Source organism: Danio rerio, chromosome 24, assembly GCF_049306965.1.
Source record: "Danio rerio strain Tuebingen ecotype United States chromosome 24, GRCz12tu, whole genome shotgun sequence".
NCBI lineage: Eukaryota > Metazoa > Chordata > Actinopteri > Cypriniformes > Danionidae > Danio > Danio rerio.
Window position 1 is genome coordinate 10,694,529 of NC_133199.1, and position 17,972 is coordinate 10,712,500.

Genomic DNA, 17,972 nt, shown 5'->3' on the forward strand with positions numbered 1-17,972 from the left:
GTTCCAGCTAATAGAATGGCAACAGCTTGCTACAATCGAGGTGTGCAGAAGAGCATCTTTGAACGCACAACACGTCCAACCTTAAGGCAGATGGGCTACAGCAGCAGAAGACCACACTGGGTGCCACTCCTGTCAGCTAAGAACAGGAAACTGAGGCTACAATTCGCACACGTTCACCAAAATTAGACAATAGAATATTAAAAAAACATTACCTGGTCTGATGAGTTTTAATTTCTCCTGCGACATTTGAATGGTAGAGCTACATTTTATCATCAACAACATTAAAGCATTGATTCGTCCTGCCTTGTATTAACGGTTCAGGCTGGTTGTGGTGGTGTAATGGTGTGGGGGATATTTTCTTGGCAAACTTTGGGCCCGTTAGTACCAATTGAGCATTGCGTCAATGCCAAAGCCTACCTTTATGACCTGCTGCCTTTATTTATTAAGCTTTAAAGCTGCATTCCCCAACTAAACAAGGCATCTGTATATGGATGACTGAAGAAATCCGGTCCTTCAGTATTTCTCTGAAAGTGGAAGGAACATTTTGAAAGGGTATCTAGCCACATGTCTACCAAGCATTTTTAAGCTGCTGAAAATATCAGTGTTTTCCTGAAAATGTACAACTGAGAGCAGTCCTGTAGCACACCGTTTAATGAGACACTATGGGGGATATAAAATATCCACAGTGCTGATTTCTGTTTAGTATTTGTACTGCCCTTTCTCCACTGGGATTGGACCGCTAGCTCATGACTTTTGTTATGCCGATTGGGCTATGTCTGGTTACAAGTGGATTTCTTGGGTTCAAGTAAGCCAGGGATGTCCAAACTCAGTGTTGGAGGGCCTGTGTCCTGCATAGTTTAGCTCTAACATCCTTCAACACACTTCCCTGGAAGTTTCTAGTATACCTAGAAAGAGCTTGATTAGCTGGTTCAGGTGTGTTTAGTTGGGGTAAGAACTAAAATATGCAGGACACCTGCCCTCCAAGACAAAGTTTGGACACCCTTGATGTAAACAAAGCTATTGTTTGTCCTCAGACCACATCATTTGTGGCACTAATTAATTATGCATCACTTGCATTATGTGTCCACAAAGGAAGTAAATCTTTTTGTGAACCAATACTGATTTAGCAAATCATTCCTCTCCTTTTTACATGATCTAAACCCCCAGGTGTCAAATCTTGTCAGCTCTGCACAGTTTAGCTTTATCTCTAATTAACACATCTGATCTTTATCACATCTGATTAAACTAATTGAGTCCTTCAGGCTTGTTTGAAACCTACAGGTAAGTGTGTTGAAGCAGGGTTGGAACTAAACTGTACTGAGCTGCGGCCCACACGGAACTGGATTTGACACCTGTGATCTAAACCATGCTTAACTTTTGCAAAGTGAGAGAAGTGTTTTAGAAAAAATGACTTGTCTTGGGTCTTTATCCAGATTGTTTTGGGCTTGTACTCAGCCCTCACCGATTGTTGTAAATCCGTAGATGTGGTGAAAGCCTGCATAGCTGTAAGGGATTAAGAAAGGTGGGTGGGTGAGTGTATCTTTTAGTTGACTTAAATCACCTTTGAACACAGAAGAAATACCCTATATGTACATTTATTTTTTGCTGGGCATTTACCTGGTAACAAAAACAGCCATCTATTTGTATGCTAAATCATTGAAATAGAGCCTACTTGTACCTTTTTGGTTTACTAGTCTTAAAGCGTGTTCATGTAAACAGGAAAGCAAGTCATCACTGCAGTTTAGAGTATGAGCGAGTGTGGTTTGCGGTGTGTATTGTTCCTATCTGTGTTGGATGAGTGGCCTTGGTGAGCTTTGCTCCAGATTCCCCCCACCCTTTTTGCCCGCTCTGAATCTAGTATGGTCTTCATTGTCTTTTGTGTCACTTGATTCTGAACCCTGGATAGTCCTTTTTCTTCACAAAAGCGACAAGTATCTGGATCAATCAGAGATGATCTTTGTCCTCTACTGCACCCTCATCTAACAGCCTCTGTTGCTAACTTCTTGTAAACTTTTATAAAGGGTCACAGCATCCTTATGTAGCTTCTTCTCATTTTTGTGCCAGACTTTTGCCCCAACTTGAGCATCAGCACTCAGTCTCTTGCATAGTGGGGCTGAATTCTTGGCTAAACAGTGCAAGATCTGTAGCTATTTTTTCTTTTGAGCTTTTGGGATGAGACAAGTGTCTTACAGCCTTTTTTAAATGTTTTTCTTGACCATAGGCAAAAAAAAGGACAATTCTTTGGGTAAGCGCCACTTGAACAATTGGGAAAAAAGAAAACCATCTCTGTCTTTCTCGAGTTCCTCTTTATTTGAGCTACCCAACCTTATTTTCCTTCTTTCAAAGAGGCAGATCTGGTTGATAAGATGTGCTTCAGTTTTTTATAGGTCATATGAAGGATTTTGTTGTGGAAGCTGCTGTGGTGGCGCATGTTTTGCTTCAGCTGTTTGTGAACTCTGGCTTGGCTTGTGTTGAGCAGTGGTGGTGATGCAGATGTGATGTTTTGATGGCATCAGCGACGACAGGCCCGTAGCCAGGGGGGATTCGGTTGGTTCGGAAGACTCACCCCTCACTGACAAAGGTCCAGAATTTGTCCCATACGTGAGCTCATTTTTCCTATTTTGACTGCTACCTATTGAAAAAGGCTTAAGACCAAGCGGAATCCTGGTGTGACTTCAGCTAATCGGTTTTGACCAATGCAAACAAATATTTTTTTCAAGAGTCCAACATTCAGCTGTGCAAGAAAATATCTTACACATGCAAAGACATCTTTCCCTACTATATTATTTTTAAATGGAGAAAAGATTTGACCAGTAACTTTTATTCTAAATCTGGGACATTATTCTTGAAAATTACCAATAAAAAAGTGTGAAGCATCAAAAGCGACCCATATTAAAATAAATTTGAATACTATTTTGACTATTGTACTTATCCGTGAATTTTCAAATGTACTTTTTTTTTACAAGAGATGCTAGAAAAATTGTAAAGCTGTACATTATTATTATTATTATTATGGTTTATATATCAAATGGCCAAATTCTGACTGAGGAAAGTGAATTGTGCTTGTTATTTGCCTATAAATTACAATAGGCTACAGTTTTTAATTTAAAACCTTTTTTTCTTGTGATATTTGATGTAATAAATTTGTATTTTAAAAATATTTGTCACATTTCATTATTCTAAATATTTAGTAAATAATTTTGGTTATAAAGACCATACGACAGGCTAATTCAGCTAAAACAGTGCTTAAAATGCCACTTATATTCAGTATTTATATCTCATAATTAAATAATTCAAAAAAATAATTAAATTCAATTCAGCTTTATTTGTATAGCGCTTTTACTATGTAGATTGTGTCAAAGCAGCTTCACATAAATGGTTGTAGTAACTGGATCAGTGTAGTTCAGTTTTTAGTGTTTAAGTTCAGTTCAGTTTAACTCAGTTCAATGTGGTTTGAAATCATTACTGAGAGTCTAAACACTGAAGAGCAAATTCATTGATGTGTGAAATAGGCAAATAACTGCAAAATAGTCCACTTTTTGAGAAAAAAGAACCACCCCTTTCACCAGGCTGGCTACAGCCTCTTGGTTTAGACTCCTGGCCAAAAAAATACCAGCAAAGTTAACCTTGGCCACTGCAGTTTTCTATAGGACTAAAAGAAAATTCCGAGCAGCATAATCTGTTTTAAAAACCACATTTAATATGTTTTACTTCAAACTTACCTCATAACTTCAGTCAAATGTCTAAAATAAATCATTCTGTGATATGATTATATAGTTGTGTGATTACTGTCAAAGTCCCTTTAAGGCAAGTCTTTTCATTCGACAGCCATCTTTGAATTGCCTTTCGGACAGTATACTCAGGCATAAACTAGTTAACAACACTGCGCTTGCTGCCTTCGGGTGGTCTGTTTCACACAGAATGAGCACATGTGGCCTCAAACCATATCGATATGAATAATATTAGATAATACCTCATCACGTTGGGGAATCATATCGATATATCCCCAGAACTTGATATACCGCCCAGCCCAAAGTGTTGGTTAGACCTTTCTTTTGGAGGCAAACAAGCCATTTTTGGGACCGTATACTGCTTACGGCATTCAAAGATGCAAAAAGACACAGCTCTGCACAGTTTATCTTTAACCCTGATTAAACTAATTGAGTTTTTCAGGCTTGTTTGAAACTTACAGATGAGTCTGTTGAAGCAGGGTTGGAACTAAACTCAGCAGGGCTACGGCCTTCCAGGAACTAAGTTTGATCCGCATCTGGATTCAGCCCACTTGATGATCATAAACAGAAAGGCAGATACAGAGTACCAGGATGCAAAGATTCATCTAAAGAAGGGTGCCCAAACTCTGTCATGGAGGGCCGGTGTCCTGCAGAGTTTAGTTGCCAACCTGCCAGTACATATGCTGGTTAATGCTTGAGTAGCTGTCCAATTGGGGTTAGAGCTGTACTCTGCAGGACACCATGTATTTACATCTCGTTTGTTCCTCATTTGACATATAATAATATATTGTTGTTTTATTCCCCTGAAAGACAACAAACCAAAATCTAGTGGGGGGCTAGGGGGGAGCACATTTTATGATTGATTTATTATAAGGGACCTCCAAGCATCCAAAAAATAGGGTGAAATATTTTTTCCCCCTAAAACTAAAATTCATGCCATAGAGCAGGGGTGGGCAAACTCGGTCCTGGAGGGCCGGTGTCCTGCACAGTTTAGCTCTAACTCTAATCAAACACACCTGCTTATAGATTTCTAGTGATCTTGAAGACACTGATTGGCATGTTCAGGTGTGTTTGATTAGAGATGGAGCTAAATTATGCAGGACACCTGCCATAGAGGGTTAAATTAGAAAACTGGTTGAAATGAATGTATTTTTACTTTGTGTGTTGTAGGTAGAGATGTTTCTGCTGGGCTATGCCTTAAACTACACCATTCAAGCCTTCCGTCTGTACATGACCGACACAGAAGAGTTTGTGACGCATTACCCAGATGACCACAAGCACGAGTGGCCATGTGTGTGTATCGTCACGGAGGACGATCGCCATTACAATGTTCCCGTCAGGAGGACTGTTCAACACCAGCACAGAGATGATTCCACAATGACCTAACGGCAGACACTTCAGAGAGCAAAGCTGATCTACAAAGTGGCATGACGTTTTGTTTTCTGATTTGATCCGTTGCTCATGCAGTGAATGAACACGAAGGGAATTTACAGCAATCTACCAAGATCAAATTGCATGCATAAGTGCTCAGGTTTTTTCCCCCCCAAATGAATCACAGAATGAACATCTGTCTGCCAGGAAACGCTGTGATGATTAACACTGGTTAAGAAAAAAAAAAAACCTTACTGCCTTTCTACTGTAGCTATGATCTTTTTTCCCCCACTGTTGGAAATTTCTTTAAAAAAAAAAATACTAAAGAGTTTACAACAATAATTTTAGAGAATTTTAATTCAAAAGAATGTATTGTGGGTTTAGTAAGGGAAATGAGATAATGGTATAATTACTGTAAGTCAATTAGTTAAATTTTCTATTATTTCAATATATAAAATTTCTACATAAAAGTCACTGGCATGGATTCTGCAACAGACTCATTCTGAAAGCGTAGCCCTATATAAGAAGCTCGCCAATTATGTAGCCAGATGTACGTATGGCTGTATTTCATCTTATAAACGAACGCAATGCGGCGGTATGACGCTGTTCCTTTTTGCGACTACCAGCTGACTGCTTATTTCTGTATGGACTGCTTTCCCGTGGTGGAATTGAGACGCAGAGAAGAGTTGACTACGACGACGGGGTTCGAGTCTGGTAATGAACGATTCTAGAAACTGGGTAAGACAAAAACAGAAGCCAAAAAATTAAATAAACAAGTAAATAACAGGGTGAGAATGTGGTGAAATCTAAAAACCTGGTAAAAAATTAAGCAAGGACCTTTCTTTTTCTAGATTGCTTTTTAAAATTGTCAGTTGGGTTTTGGAAATGGGGTGGGCGGGTCAATCGGTGCTTTTAAAAATACTATTGGTTCGGTTTAGGGAAGGAGAAGTGTGGGTCAGTGGATCCATCAGTTAGTCAGTCAGTCAAACAGTCAGTCGACAGCGGCCTCTGGTGGATTTACGCTAGAATAGCATGCGCAAATGGCACTTGCGAAATAAATGTGAGATCCTAAAAAAAAAAGTGTATCTCTGGTAGATTTACATGAGAACAGCAGGTGCGAATAGCACTTGCGAGAGAAATTTGAGATCTGAAAAAAAATACACAGCATCCTCTAGTGAATTTACTCTAGAACACCAGGTGCGAATGGCACTTGGGAGAGAAATTGAGATTGGAAAAAGCATACACAGCATCTTCTTGTGGATTTTTGTGAGAACAGCCGGTGCGAATGGCATTCGCAAGAGAAATTAAAGATCTGAAAAAGCGTACACAGCGTCCTCTGGTGGATTTACGTGAGAACGACAGGTGCGAATGGCACTTGCGAGAGAAGAAGTTTAGGATCTGAAAAAGCGAACACGGCATACTCTGGTGGATTTACGTGAGAAGAGCAGGCATGAATGGCACTCGTGAGAGAAATTTAAGATCTGAAAAAGCATACACAGCGTACTCTGGTGGATTTACATGAGAAGAGCAGGCACAAATGGTACTTGCTGAGAGCTCAAAAAGCGTACACAGCGGCCTATGGTGGATTTACGCAAGAGCAGGCACAAAAGGTACATGAGAGAGAAATTTCAGAGCTCAAAAAGTGTAAACAGCGGCCTCTGGTGAATTCGCGAAAATAAATGTCCAAAAAAAAAAAAAAAACAGCTCCTGAAATGTATTTTGCGCACTCCAGAAATGTATATAGCGGTACGTTTTTAGAATGAGTCTGGCTTGAGATTGTGGCGTTTACAAAACAGAGACTGTCAAATATCCTTAATCATATTTTTTTTTACTTTTTAATCATAAACGGACACACTGCGACAAATGTCTAATACTGGTTTTGATTGACACTGCCATGTAGGGGTGTGTGATATGTATTGTCTAAGATCATAATTTTTGTTTTAATGTGCAGAAACATCAATCATTTTCCAAAAGCATTCACTCAATGCTGATGCCAATTAAGAGTGCCACCATTAGTTATAGACATCTAAGTCCCATACAGGAATATTTTTGCTTTCATTTTTAAAACATACCATCTAAAGCACAGATGTCAAACACAGTTCCTGGAGAGCAGCTCTGCACAGTTTAGATCCAACACTAATTAAACACACCTGATCAAACTAATCGAGTCCTTCAGGCTTGTTTGAAACCTACAGGTGTGTTGAAGCAGGGTTTGAACTAAACTCCAGGAACTGAGTTTGACACCCCTGATCTAAAGAAGTATCGCAAGCAAGAATCCCATTTGCCAAATATCAGAATGCAAGTCTAACTGTGATATATTGAGTTCATACAACAGTTCAGTGAAATGTTAATACTGAGATTTTTGTGAGTGAAAACAACAGTGTTTTGTTCATGAATTAAATCAGATTATTCATTATTAGTCAGTAGCTATGTTTCCACCCAAAGATGCAAATTAAATTTATGCATAAAACTGCAATGTCTCATAAAAGACGCGCGAATAAAGCAGTTTCCATCCAATGAGTTAAAGAGAACAAATTCATCACTTTTTTGCGCATTTCCAAAATGTTTGCTCATCCTGCCGTTATATGCACAAATCCAAAATGTGCATTAAAATAGGTGGATGGAATTCTAGATACTGATAATAACATCCATTAATAATATTCTATACAATCCATTTTGAACAAATCACTTGAAGTAATAATTCTTTGAATATTACACAATAAAACAGACTCTCTGTCCCTACTGCCAGTCATTATTTCTTATTTATTTATTACAGGCCTAAACCAGCACACATTTAGCAGAGCCTTTAAGGGGATTAAAGTACCATATAGATTTACAGAGTATATAATATACATGTCGCAGTAAACAACATGAAGTGGATTAAAAATATGTTTACTTCTACAACATGACTGTGTTGTTGAAAAACAACTTTGATGAAAGGTTTACACACACGCACATACATGAATAATGTTTATCATTATTGCACACCCCTACATTTGTTACTATTGTTCTGTTGAGTTCACATCAAACGCAGAAGACCGCTTCACTTGCTTTATTTTGTTTTTCACCTCACAAATTTACCACTGGAGTTCAATTATTTGAATTTGCGTTGTCGTCAACATTGAGGCGAATTCCATGCGTTTGTCATGGTGGCTGAGAGAGCTTAACATGCTGCAATTTAAGAAAATGCATGCAGTTACAAAAAAACGTCATCAAATTGAGGAAAGATCACAGCATACTTGCTGCATTTCCTCACAATGCAAACATTTTACGTAAATGCACAGCATTTTCTTTTAATGCAAACATTTTACGAAAACGCTACATTTTCTCAACGCAGACATTTTGTGTTGTGAGAATGCAGTGCATTTGCGTAAACATTTTACGAAAACACGCACTCACAACGCAAACATTTTGCATAAATGCACTGCATTCTCACAACGCAAACAATTTACGAAAACGCGCTGCATTCTCACAACGCAAACAATTTACAAAAACGTGCTGCATTTTCTCACAACCCAAAGAATTTATGAAAACACACCGCATTCCCACAACACAAACAATTTACAAAAACACGCTGCATTTTCACACAATGCAAACATTTTACAAAAAAAAAACGCACTGCATTTTCTCACAACGCAAACGTTTTATGTAAAAGCACTACATTTTCACAACACAAACAATTTACGAAAACAATATTCTCACAACACAAACATTTTATGAAAGCGCACTGCATTTTTTCACAAGGCAAACAATTTATGAAAACGCGCTACTTTCTCACAACGCAAACATTTTAAGAAAACGCGCTGCATTCTCACAACGCAATCACATTACAAAAACGTGCTGCATTCTCACAACGCAAACATTTTACGAAGACGCTGCATTTTCTCACAACACAAACGTTTTAGGAAAACGTGTTATTCTCAGAACGCAAACATTTCAAAAAAACGTGCTGCATTTTCTCACAACACAAACATTTTGCAAAAACATGCTGTATTTTATCATAACACAACGGAAATGTTTCAAGGAGACAATAAAACGTTACAGAATATTGAAATAAATTAACAAAAAAACTCGCTCTTCAAAGATCACCTACAACTTCACTGACAAGTAGTTACGCCACAGCGGTGTCCGTTACATTTTTGGGTCCCCTTGACACTTTTCCATTGTGATCTGTTCTTCGTGTGTTGTTAAACAATTAACAAAAACGCGCTGCATTGTCTGTGACGTGAGAAAATGCTCTGCGTTTTCTAAAAATGTGTTTGAGTTGTTACGATTTGCAGCATGTGTGCAGTCAAACCGATGAAGATCTTTTCTCAATTTGCTAGCGTTTTTTTGTAATTGCACGTGTTTTCATAAATTAAAGCACATTAATCGCTCTCAGCCAACCGTGGTACATGGTAAATACGTTTGCATTGGCTTTGTGTAACTTGCACAGACACAAATTCTGCATTTGGAGTGAACCAAGTATTAATCTTAAATTTGAGCAGTTAAAGTCTGACTTATGCTGAAACCATGTTATGTTTACGTGTTAACCGACACCGAAAGCTACAATAATGTGCATCAATCTCATTAACAGGCAGCTGGTGGTACACATGGATGCCAAGAAGACTTCAAGACTTCTTAATAGTTTGCTCATTGTGGAGTTAAGCAACTACTTGCACTTTTTGTTGTTGTTTTTTGTTTGTTTTCTGCTCATCAGATTTTTGTATTTATGAATGACAGATTAACTCAAAGTATCTTTCATGCCAAACATACAAGAAAAAAGATAACTATTGGTTATGTAAAATGATTTTTCAAGAACTGGAAGACATCATTTGAGAAAATATGAATAAAATATTATGATTTACTTGAGTCTCTAACTTTAATAAACACGATACGTAAGAAATGAAACAGAGAACAGCTTAAGCCCAACATTTGTTTAATAAACGCATTAATCCATTCATAATGTGCTTAGTTTACTTGCATCTGCATATACAAGCACCACTTTCCTCAAGTAAAACATACAGTAGTTTTGATAGTTCTATTTAGTAAGTTGACAAAATATGTTGAAAAATCAAGTAAATAGCTGAAATATGGAATATAACAGGTTCTATATTTGAAATACTGGATCAGATGATTATCAGAAACGATTCATGCTTTCACAAAAGCTCAAATAAATAGTCCATGGTGTGTGTACAGTATATATAGTGTTAGAGTGATTGTCAAACCTAACGAACTCCATAACGCTCTTTGCAAAGGTACCAAATCAGAGCAATGTGCAGTAAATACAAAAATAAATCAATTGAAATATACAACTTGAAGTGATAGTTCACCCAAAAATGAAAATAAATATTTTAAAAGAAAGCTCTAACTCGCTGACTTCCATTGCAGGGAAAAAATACTATGGAAGTCAACGGTTACAGGTTTTCAGCATTCTTCAAAATATCTCCTCTTGTGTCCAACAGAAAAAAAGTTTGGAACCCCTTGAGGATGAGTTTTTTCCATTTTGTTTGATGAACAATGCCTTTAAATCTAGTCTGTGCCCCAAGTGAGTAAAAGAAATCCCTCTTAAGCAAGTTCTAATTCACTTAAGGTGTAAATATTTATTGTGCGTCTCAAGGCAAGAGGAAAACACATCTCTCGGCCAAAGTTTAGCAAGTAACATTTCTGTCCTTAAAACAGATTACAAGTCCATTTTGATGCATTCTTTCTCCCAAAACAAAAGAGATTATATTCAGATGCGAGTGCTTTGCACGGAACTTTGGAAGACGTCCGTGTGTGTAAATATGCAAAAAGTGCAGGAGTGCGTACTGTATGTTGCAGACATGCAAATCTGCTCCTGCTTCCTCATACAAGCAGCAGTCTATCTGACAGTTCCAGAGATTGTAGAAACAAAGATATTAATAGAACAAAATAAAGTACTTGTTATCAAAAATCCATGTATTGCTGCAAATGTCCACCTCTTCTTCAGCATATCCAAATGAAATCACTGATCTGCTCTTTCCGCTTCCTGATCACCATCATCAGAAATGACATCCAGCTCTGCTCTGGAAGCGACATCAGTGATCGGCGCCGAATTGTCCTCCACAACCACTTCTGCTTCAGGGGTTTTCTTCTGAAAACAGAAGTTTAGAAATATGGGTATTGCAGAATGGATACTGAATGCGTATTATTTTTAAAGTCTAGGAGTAATTTGATGGCCATACTCCTGATCTGCAAAGTTGCATTCACATTTACAGTGCATCCGGAAAGCATTCACAGCGCTTCACTTTTTTTTTTTTTTTTTTTTATGTTACAGCCTTATTCCAAAATGGATTATATTTATTTATTCCTCAAAATTCTGCACACAATAGCCCATAATGACAATGTGAAATGAAGAGTTTTTGAAATTGTTGCAAATTTATTAAAAATAAAAAAGCTGAAAAATCACATGTACGCAAGTATTCACAGCCTTTGCTCAATACTTTCTTGATGCACCTTTGGCAGAAGTTACAGCCTCAAGTCTTTTTGAATTTGATGCCACAAGCTTGACACACCTGTCTTTGGGAATTTTTGCCCATTCCTCTTTGCAGTACCTCTCAAGCTCTATCAGGTTGGAGGGGAAGCGACAGTGGACAGCCTTTTTCAGATCTCTTTAGAGATGTTGAATAGGATTTAGGTCTGGGCTGTGGCTGGGCCACTCAAGGACATTCACAGAGTTGTTGTGAAATCACTCCACTGATATTTTGGCAGTGTGCTTTGTGTCATTGTCCTGCTGGAAGATCAACCGTCACCCCAGTCTGATGTCAAGAGCACTCTGAAGCAGGTTTTCATTTAGGATGTCTCTGTACATTGCTGCATTCATCAAGTTTCTTTGACTTGGTTTTCTCTAAACGTAACGCCTGGCATTCACTACAAAGAGTTCAATTTTAGTCTCATCAGACCAGAGTATTTGGTTTCTTATGGTCTGAGAGTGCTTCAGATGCCTTTTGGCAAATTACAGGCAGGGAGTGGCTTCCGTCTGGACGCTCTACCATACAGGCCTGATAGATGGATTGCTGCGCAGATGTTTGTCCTTCTGTAAGGTTCTCTCTCTAAGAAGAACGCTGGAGCTCAGACAGAGTGACCATCGGGTTATTAATCACCTCCCTGACTAAGGCCCTTCTCCCTGATCACTCAGTTTAGATTGCCGGCCAGCTCTAGTAAGAGTCCTGCTGGTTCCAAACATCTTTCACTTACGGATGATTGAGGCCACTGTGCTCATTGGAGCTTTCAGAGCAGGAGAAATATTTGTGCAACCTTCCCCAGCCTTGAACCTCGAGACAATCCTGTCTCTGAGGTCTACAGACAATTCCTTTGTCTTCATGCTTGGTTTGTGCTTTGACATGCACTGTCAACCCTGGGACCTTACGTAGACAGTTGTATGCCTTTTCAAATCATGTCAAATCAACTGAATTTACCACAGGAGAACTCTAATGAGGCTGCTGAAACATCAAGAATGATTAGTGGAAAAAGAATGTACCTGAGCTCAATTTAGAGCTTCACAGCAAAGACTGTGGATACTCATGTACCTGTGATTTTTCAGGTATTTTTTTTTTTTTATTGGCTACAAAAAAAATAATAATTCAACTTGTCATTATGGGGTATTGTGTTTAGAATTTTAAGGAAATAAATCATTGGAATCCATTTTGGAATAAGACTGTGACATAAAAAAATGTGGAAAAAGGGTAGCACTGTGAACACTTTCCAGATGCACTATATTTTAAAGCAGGGTTGTCCAAACTTGGTCCTGGAGGGCCGGTGTACTGCAGATTTTAGCTCCAACTTGCCTGAACACATCTGTAAGGATGTTTCTAGAAAGCCCAGTAAGAGCTTAATTGGCTAGCCCAGGTTTGTCTAATTGGGTTTGAAACTAAACTTTGCAGGATACCGGCCCTCCAGGACAGAGTCACCCTTGCTTTAAAGGATCAGGAAAGCCTTAACTAAATTTTTAATTATACAGATGTGTGGGTGTTGAAAAGTCAATGGGCTCTATGCACAACTAGTGTTTGTAAGCCAACGATAAACTTGTGGTGAACGGTTATTGTCACGATTTTAAATTTCAAAAGGTTTCTTTAACAGCAACAATGTTGTAATGTATTTAAAATACAATCAATTACATGGGCCCTATCATACACCCGGCGCAGTGTGGCGCATGGCGCGGCGCAATAGTCTTTTGGTAGTTTTAGCTTGGCGCAAGAGTCGTTTTGAGGCGTTGTGCTACGCTGTTTAAATAGCAAATGCATTAGCGCTCATTTTTGCGCCCATAGGCGTTCTGGTCTAAAAAGGAAGGCGTTCTGAGGTGGACCGCTGGCGCGTTGCTATTTTGAGAAACTATAATAGATTTTTCATTAGACCAAAACTAACCCGGTCTACACTCCGGCGCAGAGGTGCGCCTCGCTTACGCACTGCTTAATACACACAAGAGAGCAATAGGCAAATATCTTTACATATGAAAAAATTTAAAAATTAAGGATATATATATAGGATATAATAAGAATAGATATAAAATATAAATATAAAGGATTAAAATATTACAAAACATATTATTTTCTAGCCTACATAAATATAAAAAAAATCACTGCTTTTATGTCTTCTTCATCTCGGGAGGCTTTTTCAGTTCATTCATAACAATTTGCTTTTGTATAATGTTATTATTATTAGCAGTATTATTTATTTTATCCATATTTATGTTTATTTTATTAAAAACAAGCTTAGATTTGCCCACCTGTCAGGTTTTAGACCATATGGGGCACAGCATGCGTTTTAGGATATAACTCAGGTTTTTGAGCACATTTTGTTATTATTATTCATTTATTCGTTTGCTGGAAATTAGAACTGAATTTAGAAATCGTTTTGAAACAAATCTTTGTGCTTAACAAACACATTTATTTATTTATAGACTAACTGATGTCTGTGCATAAAGGTTTCCCTATCCAAGAGCGAATGTGAAAGTAGTTCCATCATCTCTCATTCTCACGCAGTAGATGCTCTGTTTAACAGTTTTCTTTTAAAAAACTGTCAACTGTTTGCTTGTGAAATGCTAATTTTTTCCAATTAGACTTTTTGCGTCCTGTAAATAGCGAATGCGCTCTTGGCGCGACGCAGCGGACTCTTAAAGGGAATGGGAGATGAGACTCTAATTGGTTTATTCTAAAAACACACCTATAACTCATCAAGAAAATAAACTCAACCCTTTTAGACCATGCGCCGCGGCGCAAGGCAGATTTCCCGTCCTTAAATTAGCAAAAACGCGTTCTGACATGCCCTGAAAGTGTTTGTGCCCTGCGTTTTGCGCTCTGCGCATGGACCGTCAAAATAGAGCCCTTGGACTTAAGCATTCATTTAGTTGTTCAAGCGTCAAACGAGATAAAGGTCCATGTAAATGCTACTGCAGTCAGTAGCAGCAGGCTAGCGCAGATATGGCAGGGAAACAGGGATTAAAATTGTTACATTGTGGCTCTTTGTTCTTGGTGTGGTTCGCTTTCACACAGCAACCGTTCTAAATGTACCAAAATAGCTAAAACAAGTCACGTGTGAGTAAACTCAAAACGGTCAGCTGACATGCATCCTTATTTAAGTTAAGATGATGAATAATAAGACAATATAAGCAATGTGAAGACCGGGGGGTTTGGTGGCGTTTGACAGGGTGCGTGCAACATGTCTAAAGAGCGAGGAGGGATGCGGTGGGGAGGAGTGAGATAGGTGCGCCATGCATTTGAGGACTGGGAGGAAGACGCACGATTTCCGGGAGATTATCACTCATTGGCAGGCATCTGGGAGTCTCTGTGCATTTGCGGGAGACTCACGGAACTTCCAGGACACTTGGAATGTCTGAAATGACCTCCCACCCTACTCGTTATTCTCTCTTCATATAGCCTTATGCTTATTACATATCCATAAAACACTGTGATATAGACGGGCTCGGATCGTATCACTACAATCGATCTACTCCAGAGTTTGCTTCAATCGAGCCGAGACCACCTCATTCAGGCAATCTCAGGCCAGACTGTTTTGGTGCCGATTCGAGCATGAATGCGGACCGCGCTAACTAGGGAAACAAGAACAAAAGTCTAGGTGTGAAAGCAGCCTGAGACCCACTTAATATTGTATATCTATCAGGCAGTGAGGATCACTGTTTTTTAAAGAAAGTAGATCTTAAACACGGCAGTTTTGTAATGGCAAGACAGTTTACCAGCAGCGCTTGGACTGGCTGACTAAAAATTTAAAGTCAGCGCATACTGTATACCCCATAAAGGTAGCATTAGCATCTGCTTGCTTTAATTTCATTAGAATAACTGGTTTAAAATCTAAAAGTGGTGGTGCCATAGTTTTGACCACCAGCTATCCTTAGCATGTGATGTTTCAAATGCTTCGTAGCAACAAATGATTTTGTGAAGCAATTGGTTTAATTGTGTTAAAGCTTTGCTTTTCCCATGACTGGTCTGATGACTCCTCACCTGTTGTCGATAAACATAGCAGGCAGCAATTGCGACCATGGTGGACTCTCCCACAAATCCTGCTAATAAAGACCCAACGCCAAGTGTAGCACCATGAATCCTGCAAAAAAAAAAAAAAAAAAAATAGATCAGCTGAAAAAAATGAGATTTTTATGACCCTATGATTGTTCTAAGAGTCATTTCATTAGCATTACTTAATAATAAAATGTAATAACATTGAAAAATTATATAAAAGTTAATTTGATAAGTATCATTGTCTTAATTAAATACATTTTCGATCACTAATATAGGGATGCCCAAACTCGGTCCCCTTTAGCTCCAACTTCCTTCAACACACCTGCCTGGAAGTTTTTGAATACCTAGAAACAGCTTGATTAGCTGGTTCAGGTGTGTTTAACTTAGGTTGAAACTAAAATATGCAGGACACTGTCCCTCCAGGACTAAGTTTGTGCACCCCTGCACTATTAGTTTAACCATTAAAGGGATAGTTCAGCCAAAAATGAAAATTTGCTCAATTACTGACCATTCACTTGTTCCAAACATGTATCGGTTGCTTTATTCTGATGAGCAGTAAAGATGATAACCTGAAAATCTGTAACATCTGACCTCCATTGTTGTTTTTCCTATTATTGAAGTCAATGGTTACAGGTTTTCAGCTTTCTTCAAAATATATAATTTAATGCTCATCAGAATTAAAAAAAAACTCAAAAAAGTTTGAAACCACAAGAGTAAATTTATAAGCATTGAATTGAATTTAATTGAATTTTAAAAGAAAATACTTGTAAGGCCCTGCGTTTTAATGTTGTGAACTGTTGCACATCATTTTAAAAATAAAGCTTATTTTTTACTGTTGCTGCAGCCGTCTGCTTTAGCTGTGGAGCTGAGCCATAATCAATTCACTAAATGCAGTGAATTATTTTTAGATTCACTAAACATCCAGAGGCATGAGAATGAATTGCTTCACAAATCATACCGAGCTGAGGAGCACATTCAGATGATATTTAAATGATACATTTAAGCATATTTGCAAGGTTCAACTATATACCAACCCCATATAAGGTAGCACGAGAAGACTGGTGATGAGCACAATGATGCGCAGAACTGAACTTGGTGCCAGCACAAACGTTTTCTTTAGCGTCATAAACCAGCCTGTCAGATGAGCTCGAATCGTAACTGTACACAAAGAAACAAGGTCGCATTGACTTAATGCAGAACAAATTAGAAATTAAAGTTACATGTCAAAAGCTCATTTTACAATTCACCCTGAGTTAAGCAGTTGAGTTTTACCATTTTTAAATCGATTTAGCCATTCTCGGAGTCTGGCTGGAGCTCTTTTAGCTTAGCATAAATTATTGAATTGGATTAGACCAATGAAGCAAGTGCAATGATATAACATAGCGCTCTTACCAAGATGGGAACTATTTTCAAGAGCTGCATAATATCATTGCTTCCATGGTCCCATAGCAAAGATAACAGATTATTACACAAGATTGAGAGTATAGTTACTAGCCATATTGGTCTACAAAATAATTAATTTTGTCTGTCTTAGCACACGATGTAACTACAGAAGGATAAAGCTTTAAATAGAAAAGTCATCATCAAAACATTTTTAGAAATCTAAAAAAAAATGCTAATGGTCTAATCCGATTGAATTATTTATGCTAAGCTAGGCTAAAAGTGCTCTGGCCAGACAAGGAGACTTGCTGAATGGATTGAAAAATTGCATAACTCTGGGTGACTTAAAATGAGCCCATTTAAAAAAAAAACAACAAAAAAAAAAAAAAAACAAAGTATTGCTTTAACCTTACCTGGCACAGGAAAAAAAGAAAAGACTCTCAGTGGCATGATGCAGAGCTCTGCGAAGTCCATATCAACTCCAATGACATCTATCAGGATACGCTCAGAAACATGAGGGCTCCAGAAAACAATGAAACACATCTGGCAAACAGAAACACAAATATTAACAGAAGTCAAATGACTTGTTTACTCGGTTTGTCTTTGTGTTATGATGTTTTAAAACCATCTATTAGGAGATTAAACAAGAACTGGCCACTTTATTAGGTGCAACTGCTTGTTACTGCAAATTTCTAATCAATCAATCTAATCAGCAACTTAAAGCATTTAAGCATGTGGACATGGTCAAGATGATCTGCTGCAGTTTAAACAGAGCATCAGAATGGGGAAGAAAGGTGATTTAAGTGACTTTAAACATGTGAAACCTTGAGGCGGATGGGCTACAGCAGCAAAAGACCACACCGGGTGCCACTTTTTAGCTAAGAACAGAAAACTTGACAATTCACACAGGCTCACCAAAATTGGACAATAGAAGATTGGAAAAACGTATTCCTGGTCTGATGAGTCTCAATTTCTTCTACAACGTTCGGATGGTAGGGTCAGAATTTGGTGTCTATAA

The 17,972-nt window shown here is 38.2% G+C and overlaps 2 protein-coding genes across 8 annotated transcripts in view; one reads left to right on the forward strand and one right to left on the reverse strand.

Moving 5' to 3' along the window:
* The window catches only part of LOC100001665 (uncharacterized), a 38,924-nt gene extending 28,976 nt beyond the window's left edge, over positions 1-9,948 (forward strand). For all 5 annotated transcript variants that reach the window (XM_001341582.9, XM_073941602.1, XM_073941599.1 and 2 more), the window contains one exon: positions 4,902-9,948. In XM_001341582.9, coding sequence (XP_001341618.4) covers positions 4,902-5,117 — 216 coding nt within the window. In that variant the 3' untranslated portion in view covers positions 5,118-9,948. The remainder of the gene's footprint in view (positions 1-4,901) is intronic.
* Positions 9,949-10,003: 55 nt separating this feature from the next.
* Positions 10,004-17,972, reverse strand: part of ankha (ANKH inorganic pyrophosphate transport regulator a) — a 46,152-nt gene continuing 38,183 nt past the window's right edge. For all 3 annotated transcript variants that reach the window (NM_001030259.2, XM_021470216.2, XM_068217103.2), the window contains 4 exons: positions 17,368-17,497; positions 16,609-16,732; positions 15,560-15,659; positions 10,004-11,196 (listed from right to left, as the gene is read on the reverse strand). In NM_001030259.2, the coding sequence (NP_001025430.2) occupies positions 11,068-11,196; positions 15,560-15,659; positions 16,609-16,732; positions 17,368-17,497 (483 nt within the window). In that variant the 3' untranslated portion in view covers positions 10,004-11,067. The remainder of the gene's footprint in view (positions 11,197-15,559; positions 15,660-16,608; positions 16,733-17,367; positions 17,498-17,972) is intronic.